At 45.7% G+C, this 16,067-nt stretch overlaps 1 protein-coding gene across 1 annotated transcript in view; it reads right to left on the bottom strand.

The window, feature by feature from the left end:
- The window catches only part of F12 (coagulation factor XII), a 49,752-nt gene that overhangs the window by 4,968 nt on the left and 28,717 nt on the right, over nucleotides 1-16,067 (bottom strand). The window contains exons 10-11 of the mRNA XM_072146025.1: nucleotides 5,017-5,314; nucleotides 3,035-3,171 (exon numbers count right to left, since the gene is read on the bottom strand). Of these exons, the coding sequence (XP_072002126.1) occupies nucleotides 3,035-3,171; nucleotides 5,017-5,314 (435 nt within the window). The remainder of the gene's footprint in view (nucleotides 1-3,034; nucleotides 3,172-5,016; nucleotides 5,315-16,067) is intronic.

Here is a 16,067-nt window from a genome sequence, read left to right as displayed (position 1 = left end):
ACAATGCAGGTTGCATTTGTCAGCAGAACTTCTCTCTCTTTACAAAGAGTGAATGACAAGCTAGAATATTGTCTTATATATTTGGATCATATGCACATTTACACAAGTCAATGTTACGTATTGCTATGACAAAGGACAGCTGGATTAATCCCCCCCCCCTCACTTTAGCTTTTATTTTTTATGTATGTCATGAATTTTTCATATTTTTATCTCCATGGAATAAAAGTACTGTATATACTCAAGTATAAGCCGACACGAGTATAAGCCGAGAACCCTAATTTCAACACAAAAAACTGGGAAAACCTATTGACTCAATTATAAGCCGAGGGTGGGAAATGCATTGGTTACAGCCTTCCAGTATATAGCCAGCAAGACCCCTGTAGTGTATAGCCTGCCAGCCCCCTGTAGTGTATAGCCTGCCAGCCCCCTGTAGTACACAGCCTGCCCAGCCCCTGTAGTATATAGCCTGCCCAGTCTGTCTCCGATGCTGCCTTGGGTCCTTTGGTCCTCTGCAGATTCTTCCGAAGAGGAGCGGGAAAAACCCGAAAAGGATCCGAATGACCTGCAGCGGCACCAGAGAATCGAATCAAGCATATTTTTTTTTCTTGACTCGAGTATAAGCCAAGTTAGGGTTTTTCGAGAACAAATTTTGTGCTGAAAAACTAGGCTTATACTCAAGTATATATGGTATATTTTTAATCCTCATCTGGTACTGGAACAACTCTGTTTTTCTTTGTTACAACTATATCAACTGGAGCCGTGCCAGCCCTGTGTCCTGTGCATCAAAATATCACAGAAGTCAGGCGTGCCAGAGCGGTGAGCTGAGGTATAACAATTTTTGTCATATTTTTACTTTATAGTTAGATTTGGATTTCTGTTCACTACTTAGATAAGTTGGAGTTACAGAAGTAGTGAAGCAGAGCGAGCTTTGGTATTTCTGTAACTTTACAAGTTGGTTGTATCAAGATTGGTTAGTACTCTGTATCAATACAAAAAAGGGTCGTCTCACATTGGCGTTTTTTTTTTTTTCACATCGGTGATTTTTCACTGAAGCCATTTTGGCTTAAGGAGACATACATTTTCTCTTTGTGGCTTTAGTGATTTTTCCCGATGCCTTACTGACCCATTTTCTTCAATGGACTTTTTCACACTGATCAGTGAACACAAAAAGAGCAGGTTCTAAATTGACCACTGATCAGTAAAAAAAACTGAGGTGTAAAATATCCCACTGAAAAGATTGTTTCATTAAGGTATGAGTGAGAAATCACTGAAATCAGGAAGAGAAAAAAGAGAAAATTTTGCCCATAGGCCAAAATGGATTCAGTGAAAAAAATCACTGATGTGAAAAAAACGCCAATGTGAGTCCAATTGATAGAGAATACCAACCAATCTTGATACAACCAAGTTGTAAAGTTGTGTGAATCCAACCCAATTCTCAAAAAGTCAAAGATGCAGTAGGTCAAGCATGCTTCACTACTATGCTACCATAGTAGTGAAGCATGCTTGACCTACTGCATCTTTGACTTTTTGAGACTACTGAAATGTGCAGAGTGTAGCACTCTCTGGAACTCCCATTTATGAGTGCTGGAGATGGCCGCTTCATTCAATGAGTGAATGTCTGGAAGGGTCTGTTCTTATGATCGGTGGGCTCCCAGCAATCGGATTCTCAATAAGAGACTGGATATTTTACTTGAGGTGCTGCAGAAAGTTTCCTTCTCTTTATGACTATGCTTCTGAATGCACCACAAGCCTAAATCTAACGGTCAGGAGCAGCAAAGTATACAGCATGGAACCAACACTATGGAAGGACTGCATCACAGAATGGTGAGCTGCATATGGTGAGTCCATGCGCCGCCACATTTTAAATGCCACCGGCAGAGAAGAGGTTAACACCCGCGATTGGTGGAAGCACCGTCTGTGGTGATAGCGATGGGTCTTTGCTACAATATGCAGCAAAGCCCATGTCTGTATGAATCAGCACGTGAGCCCTCTTCATACACCCTTCATAGCTCTGCAGAGGATATATCCATCGCAGAGCGTGAAGGAGTTAAAAGCAACATGTGAACGTGGCCTCAGGAAAGAGCAAACAATAATATGGGTCCCATGCAACATAATACAGACGACATATGATAAAAACTATGAAAGTATCATTCACATAGACATATCAGACAAGAGCAGAAGACACTAGGACAGTGATGGAGAACCTTTTAGAGATCGAGTGCCCAAAGTGAGACCCAAAAACCATTAGCGTTTCCCAAAGTGCCAATACAGCAATTTAGGCAGTAACAAACTTATTGCTACCAGAATCTTTGAGCTCCAATCCGACACCTTTTCACTCTTTGGACAGGACCAAGCAGCATAGGATGGGTCACTGTACAATAGCAGGGCACTACTTGGACTGCCTGAGACTGCAGGAAGATGCCATGTCTGCCAAACTCTGTGCCTGGGAGACAGCCCGTGTGCCCACAGAGATGCCTCCGAGTGCCATCTCTGGCACCAGTGCCATAGGTTCGCCACCACTGCACTAGGACATACAGAACAGACCCAATAGCACATATCAGACACATTGTGCAAATACAAGTCAGGCCAATACATAGGATACACACATATAACTGACAATCACACCTACTCTTATACACACAAGTCACGGATACACCAGAGAAAATATGCAAATAAGTTTTCAAAGATGGGATAAGGAAAACCACTTTTCTTTTGCTATCTTGTAAAGCAGTTCCCTTGACATCAAGCATGACTTTCAGGAAGCCTAATGACATGTTGGAGGATTAAAACCAAACTGCATAGACAGTGCTGTAGTCACCTGGTTGTGTCTCTTTAGTACAGTGTAGGGAGCTGGTTTGGCTGAGTGAGAGGCTATTGACTCGGGTCAGACACACCACACATAATCATAAGGTAGATGCACATGGCCCCATACTTTCTTACTTCTTCGCACTTTAGAAAAAGTGCAGCTAGGAATTGGCAGGTAGGAATGTGACGTATATTCCTTATAGCAGGTACCTGCTTCCTTATATCATACCTATGTCATTCCTAAATGTATCTTCTGAATACCCTTCATGGATGATGTATTTCTGCACGGGGAACCTGACAGTCCGCTGATCTGAAGTATTGAACAGACTTTGTCCGAGCACCACCGTGATGTCCTTCACACGTAGTCTGAAAAGATTGGTAGAAAACATTGCCTCCATGTAAGTATACACATTCTGTCTCCATGTTCTGTTACCAATTGAATTAATGCCAAGTTTAACCCCTTCACAACCAGGTTTTTTTTCAGGTTTTTGCATTTCAGTTTTTCTCTCCAGTCATTTCACAAGCCATAAATTTTTTTTTATTTTTATTTTGGCACCATATGATATTCTGTGCCGTGTTCTAGGAATCTGAAAAAAGTGGTGGAATTGGCAAAAAAACACAGTTGTGCCATATTCTGTTCGGCTTTATTTTTATGGTCTGAAATGTGCAGTCGAGGTGACACCTCTCCTTTATTCTTTGGCATCTCTGCAATCCTGGGGAACCAAATTTATAAAGTATGGTTATGTCTTATGCCTTTGGTTATATACCAAATTCAAAAACCTTGCATTAAAAAATGCATTGTGTCACCATATTCTGACAGGTTTCTGTAATGTTTTCATGCTTTGGTATAAGGGGTATTAAAACTGCAGATGGTAATACAAAGTGCATGACCTCTATTGAAGCCTCTAACAAGCTCTCAGCAGTCATTGCAACCCATCGGCGCCCTCTGTTGATGCCACGGGGTCACCAATAGGCACTGAAAGTTCTGTTAGGTACTAATCATAACTGTGCAGTTACCGTCAGGTATCAGCTTTAAAATACATCCATATGTATGGAGAGGGCTCTGTCTGAGCTCTCTCTGTAAACCACTTCACCACCGGCCGGTGTATGCTTATAAAAGGGTTAAAGGGTTTATATCAAGATAGGCTTTTACATCAAGTCATGGATTCCTTTATTATGTATATAATTATTAAATACTGGGTACTACGTGAGGATTGTAACTAACTATACTTTTAGTGTAGAGCGAGGGAGCAAATAATAGCATATCCTAGCAAACATAGAGAGATCCTGATCTGTATTGTGATAAGTATAGGGAGCTAAAAATAATGCTCCTTGAGGACAAAAAAAAATGACACTAGCCCTGTTCTCTAAGTCACTTGTACATGTGCTTTTATATATTTTTAATCTCAACTAGTATATTATTAGTAATGCATTAATAAAGGTTACGTTTTCGAATTTTTTGCTGAGTGCCCCGAGAGATTTTACTGACTTGCATCCAGCATAGGAGACACAAATTGCTGTGAAAGTTTATTCTACAGTAAATTTCAAAAACTGACCAGAGCCCTTAAAAAGATGTGTGTCACATTTATTAAGATGAGAACTAAATGTGAATAATGCATAAAAAGAAGAAGGTCAATACCCAAATAATGAATTTGGGTTTCAGATGAGAGTTTCAGAAAAAAAATGGTGTTATGATATTTTTTCGATTATTTAAGGTTTTAGCAATAATATGGGCTGGAAATATAACTTTTAGGCCTAATAATGAAATACATTATTATTTATATGGTCATTAACCTTGCATAAAGATGTCTGAGTGAATGTAATAGAGTTTATAATATATATTATATCTTTATAATGACTAACATGCACTAACAAGTTAGACTGCAGTCACAGGGGCATCAGATTACATAGATGTCTATGGAGAGGGAAGTGGAGAGGAGGGAGCAGGACACATGTTAGAGACAAAGGCTGCTGGAGCTTAGAAAGTTTTTATCTGCCGCCAAGTGCTTTATTCACAAATGGGAATGGGAAACATCATAGCAGCTGATTTTCACCAACCAGCTCTGGGACATCTTTGAATATTAGACAATAATATGGAGCACAAAAAGGAGAAACCCCTCTATAAAACACAAAAATTCAATTCATTTAATTCACAGAAATGTTGATAACATTTTGACATAATTAAAACTTTACAGAAAGTTTATATCTTACCTACGATCCAAACAATGAGATGCAGTTAAAACCCAGCAGGAGGAGATAAGAGTCCCACCACAAAAGCTGTCCCTAATATAAATAGCTGCCATATACGGATGGGATGCAGGGAGTGCTACCAATCCACCCACAATACGCGGTGTTATTGATGGACTTTTCCGAAATGTCACCCCACAGTCTGCAGGTATTCCTCGCGTGTTGTCCTTAGGAGCTGGTGAAGTGGCTGGGGTAGAGGTGGTAGTGACGGATGGCACACGGTGGGTTGTAGGTTTGATGGTTTGTGGATGTAATGTGCTAGCTGTGAAGACAAAAATATATGACTTCTGTGGAGTTATTGTCAACAGCAGTTCACAGAAACCTTTGTAATATTTCAATATTTCAGTATGTTTTTAGCAACAGTGAACACCTAAATCGTCGGAGGTAGTGATTAGCGTACTTGTTAAACCTGAGAAATCAGTCCTGGTCCTGATAATGGACTCGATTCCCCAAGTAAAACCAGTGATCAGAAATGTTTAAATGCCACCAGCAAAACTGCAAACAGCATTTTACTCTATGTGGCCCACGCATACCTCCACTGTAGATCACCAACTTGGGGAGGAGTGTCGCTCTGCACAACGTCATCGGGGAGCACTGATTCATTTAAATGCCGCCGGTGGCTTTGCCGGTGGTATATAAACAGTTAACACCAGCAATCAGTGCCAGAATCGATCACGAACGTTAACATAGGAGGAGTGAGCACAACCCAACTTGGACCTGAACCTGCAAAGTTTAGTACAGACCAAAATATTGCGGTTCGGGTCCACTCTTCACTGCACTGTTCAGTAAGAGATCATCTTTCCGAATCTGTTACACAGATGTAATGCAATGTTTACACGTGTGATGCAATGGCTAATGGACGTGAAAAGGTATTATGCATAAAGTTATTAAAATATTATATTTACACAATGGGGCACATTTACTTACCTGTCCGACCAAGTTACCCAAAAGTGCATTGTCTGACGATCATGAACTCTGTCACGATTCACTAAGTTCGTGCGCCTGATATCCTGCATGTGTCATTTCCCCGCTCAGGTCTGCCAGAGTTCACCTTCTTCTTCCTGGTGCATGTAAGTGCATTGTCTTGCGACACCATTTGAAAGTTAAATCCTGCGCTCAGTCTGAATCAGTCGAACGTTTAATGGCACGTCCCCCCCCCCCCCATTTCTGTTGCATGGAGGCCAGCGCAATTGCGCCAAAATCTGATCATGTGCGACACAATCCCAGCGCAGACCCCTGTTAAATAACTGTCACAGCCATGCAAAACCCGAAAATGTCGGAAAGTCCAAGGAAAGTGCACTTGCAGACCCTTAGTAAATAAGCCTGTGTGTTTGCTGAAGAAACAGATTTTAATTTTGTTGTAGTTTCCACACCATGAAAACCACACCCCCTCTCGGGGCAGAGCCAGATGACACAGAAGATCACATTTTTTCTTGCACCGACTACTAATAAATGGGTCGCAAAATGGAAACTTCAAAGTAAATGTCCCCCATTGTATATGAAAAACATACAGTATGTCTCCAGTTGCCATATATATGTCAATAAATTATAGGCAGTCTTAGGCAGAACATTAGATAAACCATACCTCCCAACATTTGTGAAAGGGAAAGAGGGACAAAATGGCAATCCCCCTAAGCCACACCCCCAATCACTCCCTGGCCACGCCCCGAATTTTAGCCATATTATAATAATAAAAATCATCTCAATAAAAAAAAAAAAAAAATTTACCTCATTGGGATTTGAACCCAGAACCTGCAGTGTCCATGTACAATAATGTCACAGCACCACAGCTATAATCTCAGTGATTATCAAGGTGTAGAATAGAGATGAGCGAACATGCTCGTCCGAGCTTGATGCTCGGTCGAGCATTAGGGTACTCGAAACTGCTCGTTGCTCGGACGAATACTTCGCCCGCTCGAGAAAATGGCAGCTCCCGCCGTTTTGCTTTTTGGCGGCCAGAAACAGAGCCAATCACAAGCCAGGAGACTCTGCACTCCACCCAGCATGACGTGGTACCCTTACACGTCGATAGCAGTGGTTGGCTGGCCAGATCAGGTGACCCTGGGATAGACTAGCCGCTGCCCGCGCTGCTCGGATCATTCTGTGTCTGGATGCCGCTAGGGAGAGAGCTGCTGCTGGTCAGGGAAAGCGTTAGGGTGTTCTATTAGCTTACTGTTAGGCAGGAGTGATTCTCAAAGAACCCAACAGCCCTTCTTAGGGCTACAATAACGTTCTACTTTTTTTATTTTAATTTGCATCTAGTACCATTTTGTGAGGAATTAGCAGGGGGACTTGCTACCGTTGTGTTTAGCTCTTAGTGGCACACATATCCATAGCAAAGACCGAAGTGGGAAAATTTAGTAGGGGTTGGATTTCAATTAGGCACTAACTCAGTGTCATCTCATCTGGCATAGTAGTGTGCTTTGATACTTGGCTAGAAAATAGCCATAGGAGAATACAAAGAGCTTACTTACGCCTACAGTAGCGTTCTATATATTTGATTTCTGGTTGATCTGCTGGTGGCTGTACTTTCTGCAGTGCATGTACTAGCCAATTCTGAGCAATTTGTAGTGAGACTTGCGACCGCTGTGTTCTGCGCTTAGTGACGCACATATCCATAGCAAAGACCGAAGTGGGAAAATTTAGTAGGGGTTGGATTTCAATTAGGCACTAACTCAGTGTCATCTCATCTGGCATAGTAGTGTGCTTTGATACTTGGCTAGAAAATAGCCATAGGAGAATACAAAGAGCTTACTTACGCCTACAGTAGCGTTCTATATATTTGATTTCTGGTTGATCTGCTGGTGGCTGTACTTTCTGCAGTGCATGTACTAGCCAATTCTGAGCAATTTGTAGTGAGACTTGCGACCGCTGTGTTCTGCGCTTAGTGACGCACATATCCATAGCAAAGACCGAAGTGGGAAAATTTAGTAGGGGTTGGATTTCAATTAGGCACTAACTCAGTGTCATCTCATCTGGCATAGTAGTGTGCTTTGATACTTGGCTAGAAAATAGCCATAGGAGAATACAAAGAGCTTACTTACGCCTACAGTAGCGTTCTATATATTTGATTTCTGGTTGATCTGCTGGTGGCTGTACTTTCTGCAGTGCATGTACTAGCCAATTCTGAGCAATTTGTAGTGAGACTTGCGACTGCTGTGTTCTGCGCTTAGTGACGCACATATCCATAGCAAAGACCGAAGTGGGAAAATTTAGTAGGGGTTGGATTTCAATTAGGCACTAACTCAGTGTCATCTCATCTGGCATAGTAGTGTGCTTTGATACTTGGCTAGAAAATAGCCATAGCAATAGGATAGCATTGTTTGGTTTTAAAAACTCAAAAAAAAAACAAAAAACACAAAAAAAAACAAAAAACACAAAAAAAAAACAAAAAACACAAAAAAAACCCAAAAAAAGTTAAAAAAAAAAAAAAGTTATAACTCTCATTTTAAAAATGTTTAACCCGAGGGCTAGGGGTAGAGGACGAGGGCGGGGACGTGGGCGTCCAACTACTGCAGGGGTCAGAGGCCGTGGTCCTGGGCGGGGTGAGACACCACCTGCTGATGAGGGAGCAGGGGAACGCCGCAGAGCTACACTCCCTAGGTTCATGTCTGAAGTTACTGGGACTCGTGGTAGAGCACTGTTGAGGCCAGAACAGTGCGAACAGGTGATGTCGTGGATTGCTGACAATGCTTCGAGCAATTTGTCCACCACCAGTCAGTCTTCCACGCAGTCCACCCATGTCACCGAAATCGCCACTCCTCCAGCTCCTGCACCTCAGCCTCCTCCCCCCCAGTCTGCCCCCTCCCAGGAAAATTTGGCATTTGAACCGGCATACTCTGAGGAACTGTTTTCTGGACCCTTCCCACAGTCACAAACCACTTGTCCGGTTGCTGCTGAGCAATTTTCCGATGCCCAGGTTTTCCACCAGTCACAGTCTGTGGGTGATGATGACCTTCTTGACGTAGTGGAAGTGTGTAAAGAGGTGTCCGACGATGAGGAGACACGGTTGTCAGACAGTGGGGAAGTTGTTGTCAGGGCAGGAAGTCCGAGGGGGGAGCAGACTGAGGGCTCGGAGGATGATGAGGTGACAGACCCAAGCTGGGTTGAGAGGCCAGGTGAACACAGTGCTTCTGAGACGGAGGAGAGTCCTCGACCAGAACAGGTTGGAAGAGGCAGTGGTGGGGCCAGACGGAGAGGCAGGGCCAGAGCTGGTGCATCAGCGCCAAATGTGTCAACTAGTGAAGCTCCCGTGGCGAGGGCTCTTGCGGCGAGGGCTAGATCTTCAGAAGTCTGGAGGTTCTTTAAGGAAACACCGGATGACCGACGGACTGTGGTGTGCAACATTTGCCAAACCAGGCTCAGCAGGGGTTCCACCACTACTAGCTTAACTACCACCAGTATGCGCAGGCATATGAATGCTAAACACCCCACTCAGTGGCAACAAGCCCGTTCACCTCCGGCCGTGCACACCACTGCTCCTTCCCCTGTGTCAGCTGCTAGTCAGCCCCCTGCCCAGGACCCTGCCACAAAAACCCCATCGTCGCCTCCACGATCCTCCACAGCATCCACCAGCGTTCAGCTCTCCATACCCCAGACGCTGGAGCGGAAACGCAAATATAGTGCAACCCACCCGCACGCCCAAGCCCTTAATGTGCACATCTCCAGATTGCTTAGCCTGGAGATGCTGCCCTATAGGCTAGTAGAGACCGAGGCCTTTCGCAACCTCATGGCGGCGGCCGCCCCTCGGTATTCGGTCCCCAGCCGCCACTACTTTTCCCGATGTGCCGTCCCAGCCCTGCACCAGCACGTGTCAGACAACATCATCCGTGCCCTGACCAACGCCGTTTCTGACAAGGTCCACCTGACCACGGACACGTGGACGAGTGCTGCCGGGCAGGGCCACTATATATCACTGACGGCACATTGGGTTAACTTGGTGGAGGCTGGGACCGAGTCTGACCCTGGGGCTGCTCATATACTGCCGACGCCGAGGATTGCGGGGCCTACCTCGGTCCAGGTGTTTCAGGCCTACTATGCCTCCTCCTCCTCCCACCCCTCCTCCACCTCCTCCTCCGAACTACCATCCGTGGGCACGGCGCCATCAGTCGGTAGCTCTAGGCACAGCAGCAGTGCCGTCGCTAAGCGACAGCAGGCGGTGCTCAAACTGCTGAGCCTAGGCGACAAAAGGCACACCGCCCAAGAGCTATTACAGGGCATCACGGCGCAGACTGATCTGTGGCTGGCACCGCTGAACCTCAAGCCGGGAATGGTTGTGTGTGACAACGGCCGTAACCTGGTGGCGGCTCTGCAACTCGGCAGACTGACACATGTGCCATGCCTGGCCCATGTGTTAAATCTGATAGTTCAGCGTTTCCTCAAGACATACCCCAATCTGTCTGATTTGCTCACGAAGGTGCGCCGCATCTGTGCGCATTTCAGGAAGTCCAGCCCAGATGCTGCCACTCTCAGGGCAGCGCAGCGCCGCCTCCAACTGCCCGCTCACCGACTGTTGTGCGACGTGCCCACGAGGTGGAATTCAACACTGACCATGTTATCCAGAGTTTACCAGCAGCGCAGAGCGATTGTAGACTGCCAGATGTCAACTTCCACCAGAACTGGTAGTCAGGTCAGTCAGCTTCCTCAAGTCTACAATGAGGAGTGGACGTGGATGTCTGATATCTGTCAGGTGCTGAGTAACTTTGAGGAGTCAACACAGATGGTCAGTGGCGATGCCGCCATCATCAGCCTCACCATCCCGCTGCTTGGCCTGTTGAAAAACTCTCTGGTCAGCATGAAGTCGGAAGCTTTGCGCTCGTCACAAGAGACAGGGGAAGAATATTCCCTTGTTGATAGCCAAAGCACCCTCAGGTCTGTTTCTCAGCGCATATCGGAGGAGGTGGAGGTGGAGGAGGATGAGGAGGAAGAGGAGGAGAATGTTGGCGAGACACAAGAGGGGACCATTGTTGAGTCCTTCACTGTTCAGCGTGTATGGGCAGAAGAAGAGGAGTTGGAGGAGGAGGAAATGGACAGTCAGGCCAGTGAGGGGAGTGAATTCTTACGCGTTGGTACTCTGGCGCATATGGCAGATTTCATGCTAGGCTGCCTATCCCGTGACCCTCGCGTTCAAAGAATTTATTCCAGCACCGATTACTGGGTGTTCACTCTCCTGGACCCACGGTACAAGCAAAATCTTCCCACTCTCATCCCTGCAGAGGAAAGGAGTGTGAGAATGCATGAATACCAGCAGGCCCTGGTGCACAAGCTGAAACAGTATTTCCCTTCTGACAGCGCTAGCGGCAGAGTGCGTAGTTCTGCGGGACAAGTAGCGAGGGAGAGTAGGCGAGCAGGCAGCTTGTCCAGCACTGGCAAGGGTACGCTTTACAAGGCTTTTGCCAGCTTTATGTCACCCCAGCAAGACACTGTCACCTGTCCCCAGTCTCGGCAGAGTAGGGCGGATCTTTACAGAAAGATGGTGAGGGAGTACGTAGCTGACCATACCATCGTCCTAAATGATCACACAGCTCCCTACAACTACTGGGTTTCAAAGCTGGACATGTGGCACGAACTGGCGCTGTACGCCTTGGAGGTTCTTGCCTGCCCTGCCGCTAGCGTCTTGTCCGAGCGGGTTTTCAGTGCAGCTGGTGGCATCATCACCGATAAGCGTACACGCCTGTCGACTGACAGCGCTGACAGGCTGACGCTTATTAAAATGAATAAAGGCTGGATTTCTCAGAATTTCCAATCTCCACCAGGTGAAGGAAGCTCAACCTGAATAATTGATCCACTCCTCCTCCTCCTCATTTTCCTCCTTCTCCTCCTCTTTGTACAGTAAAGCAGAGGAAAATGGCTATTTTTTGACAGGGCCCACTGGCTCTTGCTATAGTACTTCATGCATTTAATTTTTCTGGAGGGCCACCTACCCGGTCCTCGGTTTGAAACAATTTTTGTGAGTGCCACATACAGGCACTCAATCTATTCCATTTTTCTGGAGGGCCACCTACCCGGTCCTCTGTTTTAAAAAATTTTTGGGACTGCCACATACAGGCACTCAATCTATTCCATTTTACTGGAGGGCCACCTACCTGCTCCTCTGGTTTGAAAAATGTTTGGGACTGCCACATACAGGCACTCAATCTATTCCATTTTACTGGAGGGCCACCTACCTGCTCCTCTGGTTTGAAAAATGTTTGGGACTGCCACATACAGGCACTCAATCTATTCCATTTTACTGCAGGGCCACCTACCTGCTCCTCTGGTTTGAAACATTTTTGGGACTGCCACATACAGGCACTCAATCTATTCCATTTTACTGGAGGGCCACCTACCTGCTCCTCTGGTTTGAAAAATGTTTGGGACTGCCACATACAGGCACTCAATCTATTCCATTTTACTGCAGGGCCACCTACCTGCTCCTCTGGTTTGAAACATTTTTGGGACTGCCACATACAGGCACTCAATCTATTCCATTTTACTGGAGGGCCACCTACCTTCTCCTCTGGTTTGAAAAATGTTTGGGACTGCCACATACAGGCACTCAATCTATTCCATTTTACTGGAGGGCCACCTACCTGCTCCTCTGGTTTGAAAATTTTTTGGGACTGCCACATACAGGCACTCAATCTATTCCATTTTACTGCAGGGCCACCTACCTGCTCCTCTGGTTTGAAACATTTTTGGGACTGCCACATACAGGCACTCAATCTATTCCATTTTACTGGAGGGCCACCTACCTGCTCCTCTGGTTTGAAAAATGTTTGGGACTGCCACATACAGGCACTATCCAAATTAAATTGTCTCCATAGCAGCCTCCACACGTTGTCTCCATTGCTACCTCCAAAAGTCGTCCATATAGCTGCCTCCATACATCGTCCCTTTATCAAACGAGGTGTGTCAGGCAGAAATTTGGGTTGTTTTCATGGATTCCACATCAAAGTTGTTAACTTTGTCGCCACCCTGCTGTGTTATCCACAAAATATACTGGCAAACTTTTACCATTTAGGGATATTATTTCAGCGCTTCTTGCGCATCTGTTTACATTCCCCTCACCCGGCATATCCTAAACTTATAAGAACGCTACTACACTTGATCTTATACAAAAGGTTCTTAGAAGTGCTGTTTGGGGAGTAGCCTAGAGACAGGGGCTTGGATTGGCGAAAGCTCGCCTGGCAGCGGAGCGCCAGCTCCATGCGCATCATGCGCTTCTTGCGCATCTGTTTACATTCCCCTCACCCGCCATATCCCAAACTTATAAGAACGCTACTACACTTAACTTGGTGCAGGCTGGGACCGAGTCTGACCCTGGGGCTGGTCATATACTGCCGACGCAGAGAATTGCGGGGCCTACCTCGGTCCAGGTCTCAAAGGCCTACTATACCTCCTCCCACCCCTCCTCCACCTCCTCCTCCTCCGAATTACCATCCGTGGGCATGGCGCCATCAGTCGGTAGCTCTAGGCACAGCAGCAGTGCCGTCGCTAAGCGACAGCAGGCGGTGCTGAAACTGCTGAGCCTAGGCGATAAAAGGCACACCGCCCAAGAGCTATTACAGGGCATTCCACATCAAAGTTGTTAACTTTGTCGCCACCCTGCTGTGTAATCCACAAAATATACTTGCAAACTTTTACCATTTAGGGATATTATTTCAGCGCTTCTTGCGCATCTGTTTACATTCCCCTCACCCGCCATATCCTAAACTTATAAGAACGCTACTACACTTGATCTTATACAAAAGGTTCTTAGAAGTGCTGTTTGGGGAGTAGCCTAGAGACAGGGGCTTGGATTGGCGAAAGCTCGCCTGGCTGCAGAGCGCCAGCTCCATCCCAAGATCCAACTAACATAGTTGCAGCACCTTTAATCTACTACTAGTTCACTGCCTCCATAATAATAATAATAATAATTAGAGATGAGCGAACATGCTCGTCCGAGCTTGATGCTCGGTCGAGCATTAGGGTACTCGAAACTGCTCGTTACTCGGACGAATACTTCGCCCGCTCGAGAAAATGGCAGCTCCCGCCGTTTTGCTTTTTGGCGGCCAGAAACAGAGCCAATCACAAGCCAGGAGACTCTGCACTCCACCCAGCATGACGTGGTACCCTTACACGTCGATAGCAGTGGTTGGCTGGCCAGATCAGGTGACCCTGGGATAGACTAGCCGCTGGCCGCGCTGCTCGGATCATTCTGTCTCTGGATGCCGCTAGGGAGAGAGCTGCTGCTGGTCAGGGAAAGCGTTAGGGTGTTCTATTAGCTTACTGTTAGGCAGGAGTGATTCTCAAAGAACCCAACAGCCCTTCTTAGGGCTACAATAACGTTCTACTTTTTTTATTTTAATTTGCATCTTTTACCATTTTGTGAGGAATTAGCAGGGGGACTTGCTACCGTTGTGTTTAGCTCTTAGTGGCACACATATCCATAGCAAAGACCGAAGTGGGAAAATTCAGTAGGGGTTGGATTTCTATTAGGCAATAACTCAGTGTCATCTCATCTGGCATAGTAGTGTGCTTCCTTTGATACTTGGCTAGAAAATAGCCATAGGAGAATACAAACAGCTTCTTGAAGCCTACAGTAGCGTTCTATATATTTGATTTCTGGTTGATCTGCTGGTGGCTGTAGTTTCTGCAGTGCATGTACTTGCCAATTCTGAGCAATTTGTAGTGAGACTTGCGACCGCTGTGTTCTGCGCTTAGTGGCGCACATATCCATAGCAAAGGCCGAAGTGGCAAAATTCAGTAGGGGTTGGATTTCTATTAGGCAATAACTCAGTGTCATCTCATCTGGCATAGTAGTGTGCTTCCTTTGATACTTGGCTAGAAAATAGCCATAGGAGAATACAAACAGCTTCTTGAAGCCTACAGTAGCGTTCTATATATTTGATTTCTGGTTGATCTGCTGGTGGCTGTAGTTTCTGCAGTGCATGTACTTGCCAATTCTGAGCAATTTGTTGTGAGACTTGCGACCGCTGTGTTCTGCGCTTAGTGGCGCACATATCCATAGCAAAGGCCGAAGTGGCAAAATTCAGTAGGGGTTGGATTTCTATTAGGCAATAACTCAGTGTCATCTCATCTGGCATAGTAGTGTGCTTCCTTTGATACTTGGCTAGAAAATAGCCATAGGAGAATACAAACAGCTTCTTGAAGCCTACAGTAGCGTTCTATATATTTGATTTCTGGTTGATCTGCTGGTGGCTGTAGTTTCTGCAGTGCATGTACTTGCCAATTCTGAGCAATTTGTAGTGAGACTTGCGACCGCTGTGTTCTGCGCTTAGTGGCGCACATATCCATAGCAAAGGCCGAAGTGGCAAAATTCAGTAGGGGTTGGATTTCTATTAGGCAATAACTCAGTGTCATCTCATCTGGCATAGTAGTGTGCTTCCTTTGATACTTGGCTAGAAAATAGCCATAGGAGAATACAAACAGCTTCTTGAAGCCTACAGTAGCGTTCTATATATTTGATTTCTGGTTGATCTGCTGGTGGCTGTAGTTTCTGCAGTGCATGTACTTGCCAATTCTGAGCAATTTGTAGTGAGACTTGCGACCGCTGTGTTCTGCGCTTAGTGGCGCACATATCCATAGCAAAGGCCGAAGTGGCAAAATTCAGTAGGGGTTGGATTTCTATTAGGCAATAACTCAGTGTCATCTCATCTGGCATAGTAGTGTGCTTCCTTTGATACTTGGCTAGAAAATAGCCATAGCAATAGGATAGGATTGTTTGGTTTTAAAAACTCAAAAAAAAACAAAAAACACAAAAAAAAAAAAAAAACACAAAAAAACACAAAAAAAAACAAAAAGAAGTAAAAAAAAAAAAAAAAAGTTATAACTCTCATTTTAAAAATGTTTAACCCGAGGGCTAGGGGTAGAGGACGAGGGCGGGGACGTGGGCGTCCAACTACTGCAGGGGTCAGAGGCCGTGGTCCTGGGCGGGGTGAGACACCACCTGCTGATGAGGGAGCAGGGGAACGCCGCAGAGCTACACTCCCTAGGTTCATGTCTGAAGTTACTGGGACTCGTGGTAGAGCACT

This window comes from Engystomops pustulosus, chromosome 4 (genome assembly GCF_040894005.1).
Source record: "Engystomops pustulosus chromosome 4, aEngPut4.maternal, whole genome shotgun sequence".
Lineage (NCBI taxonomy): Eukaryota > Metazoa > Chordata > Amphibia > Anura > Leptodactylidae > Engystomops > Engystomops pustulosus.
The sequence above is the reverse complement of the archived record's forward strand: the minus strand, read 5'-3'. Positions and strand labels throughout refer to the sequence as shown.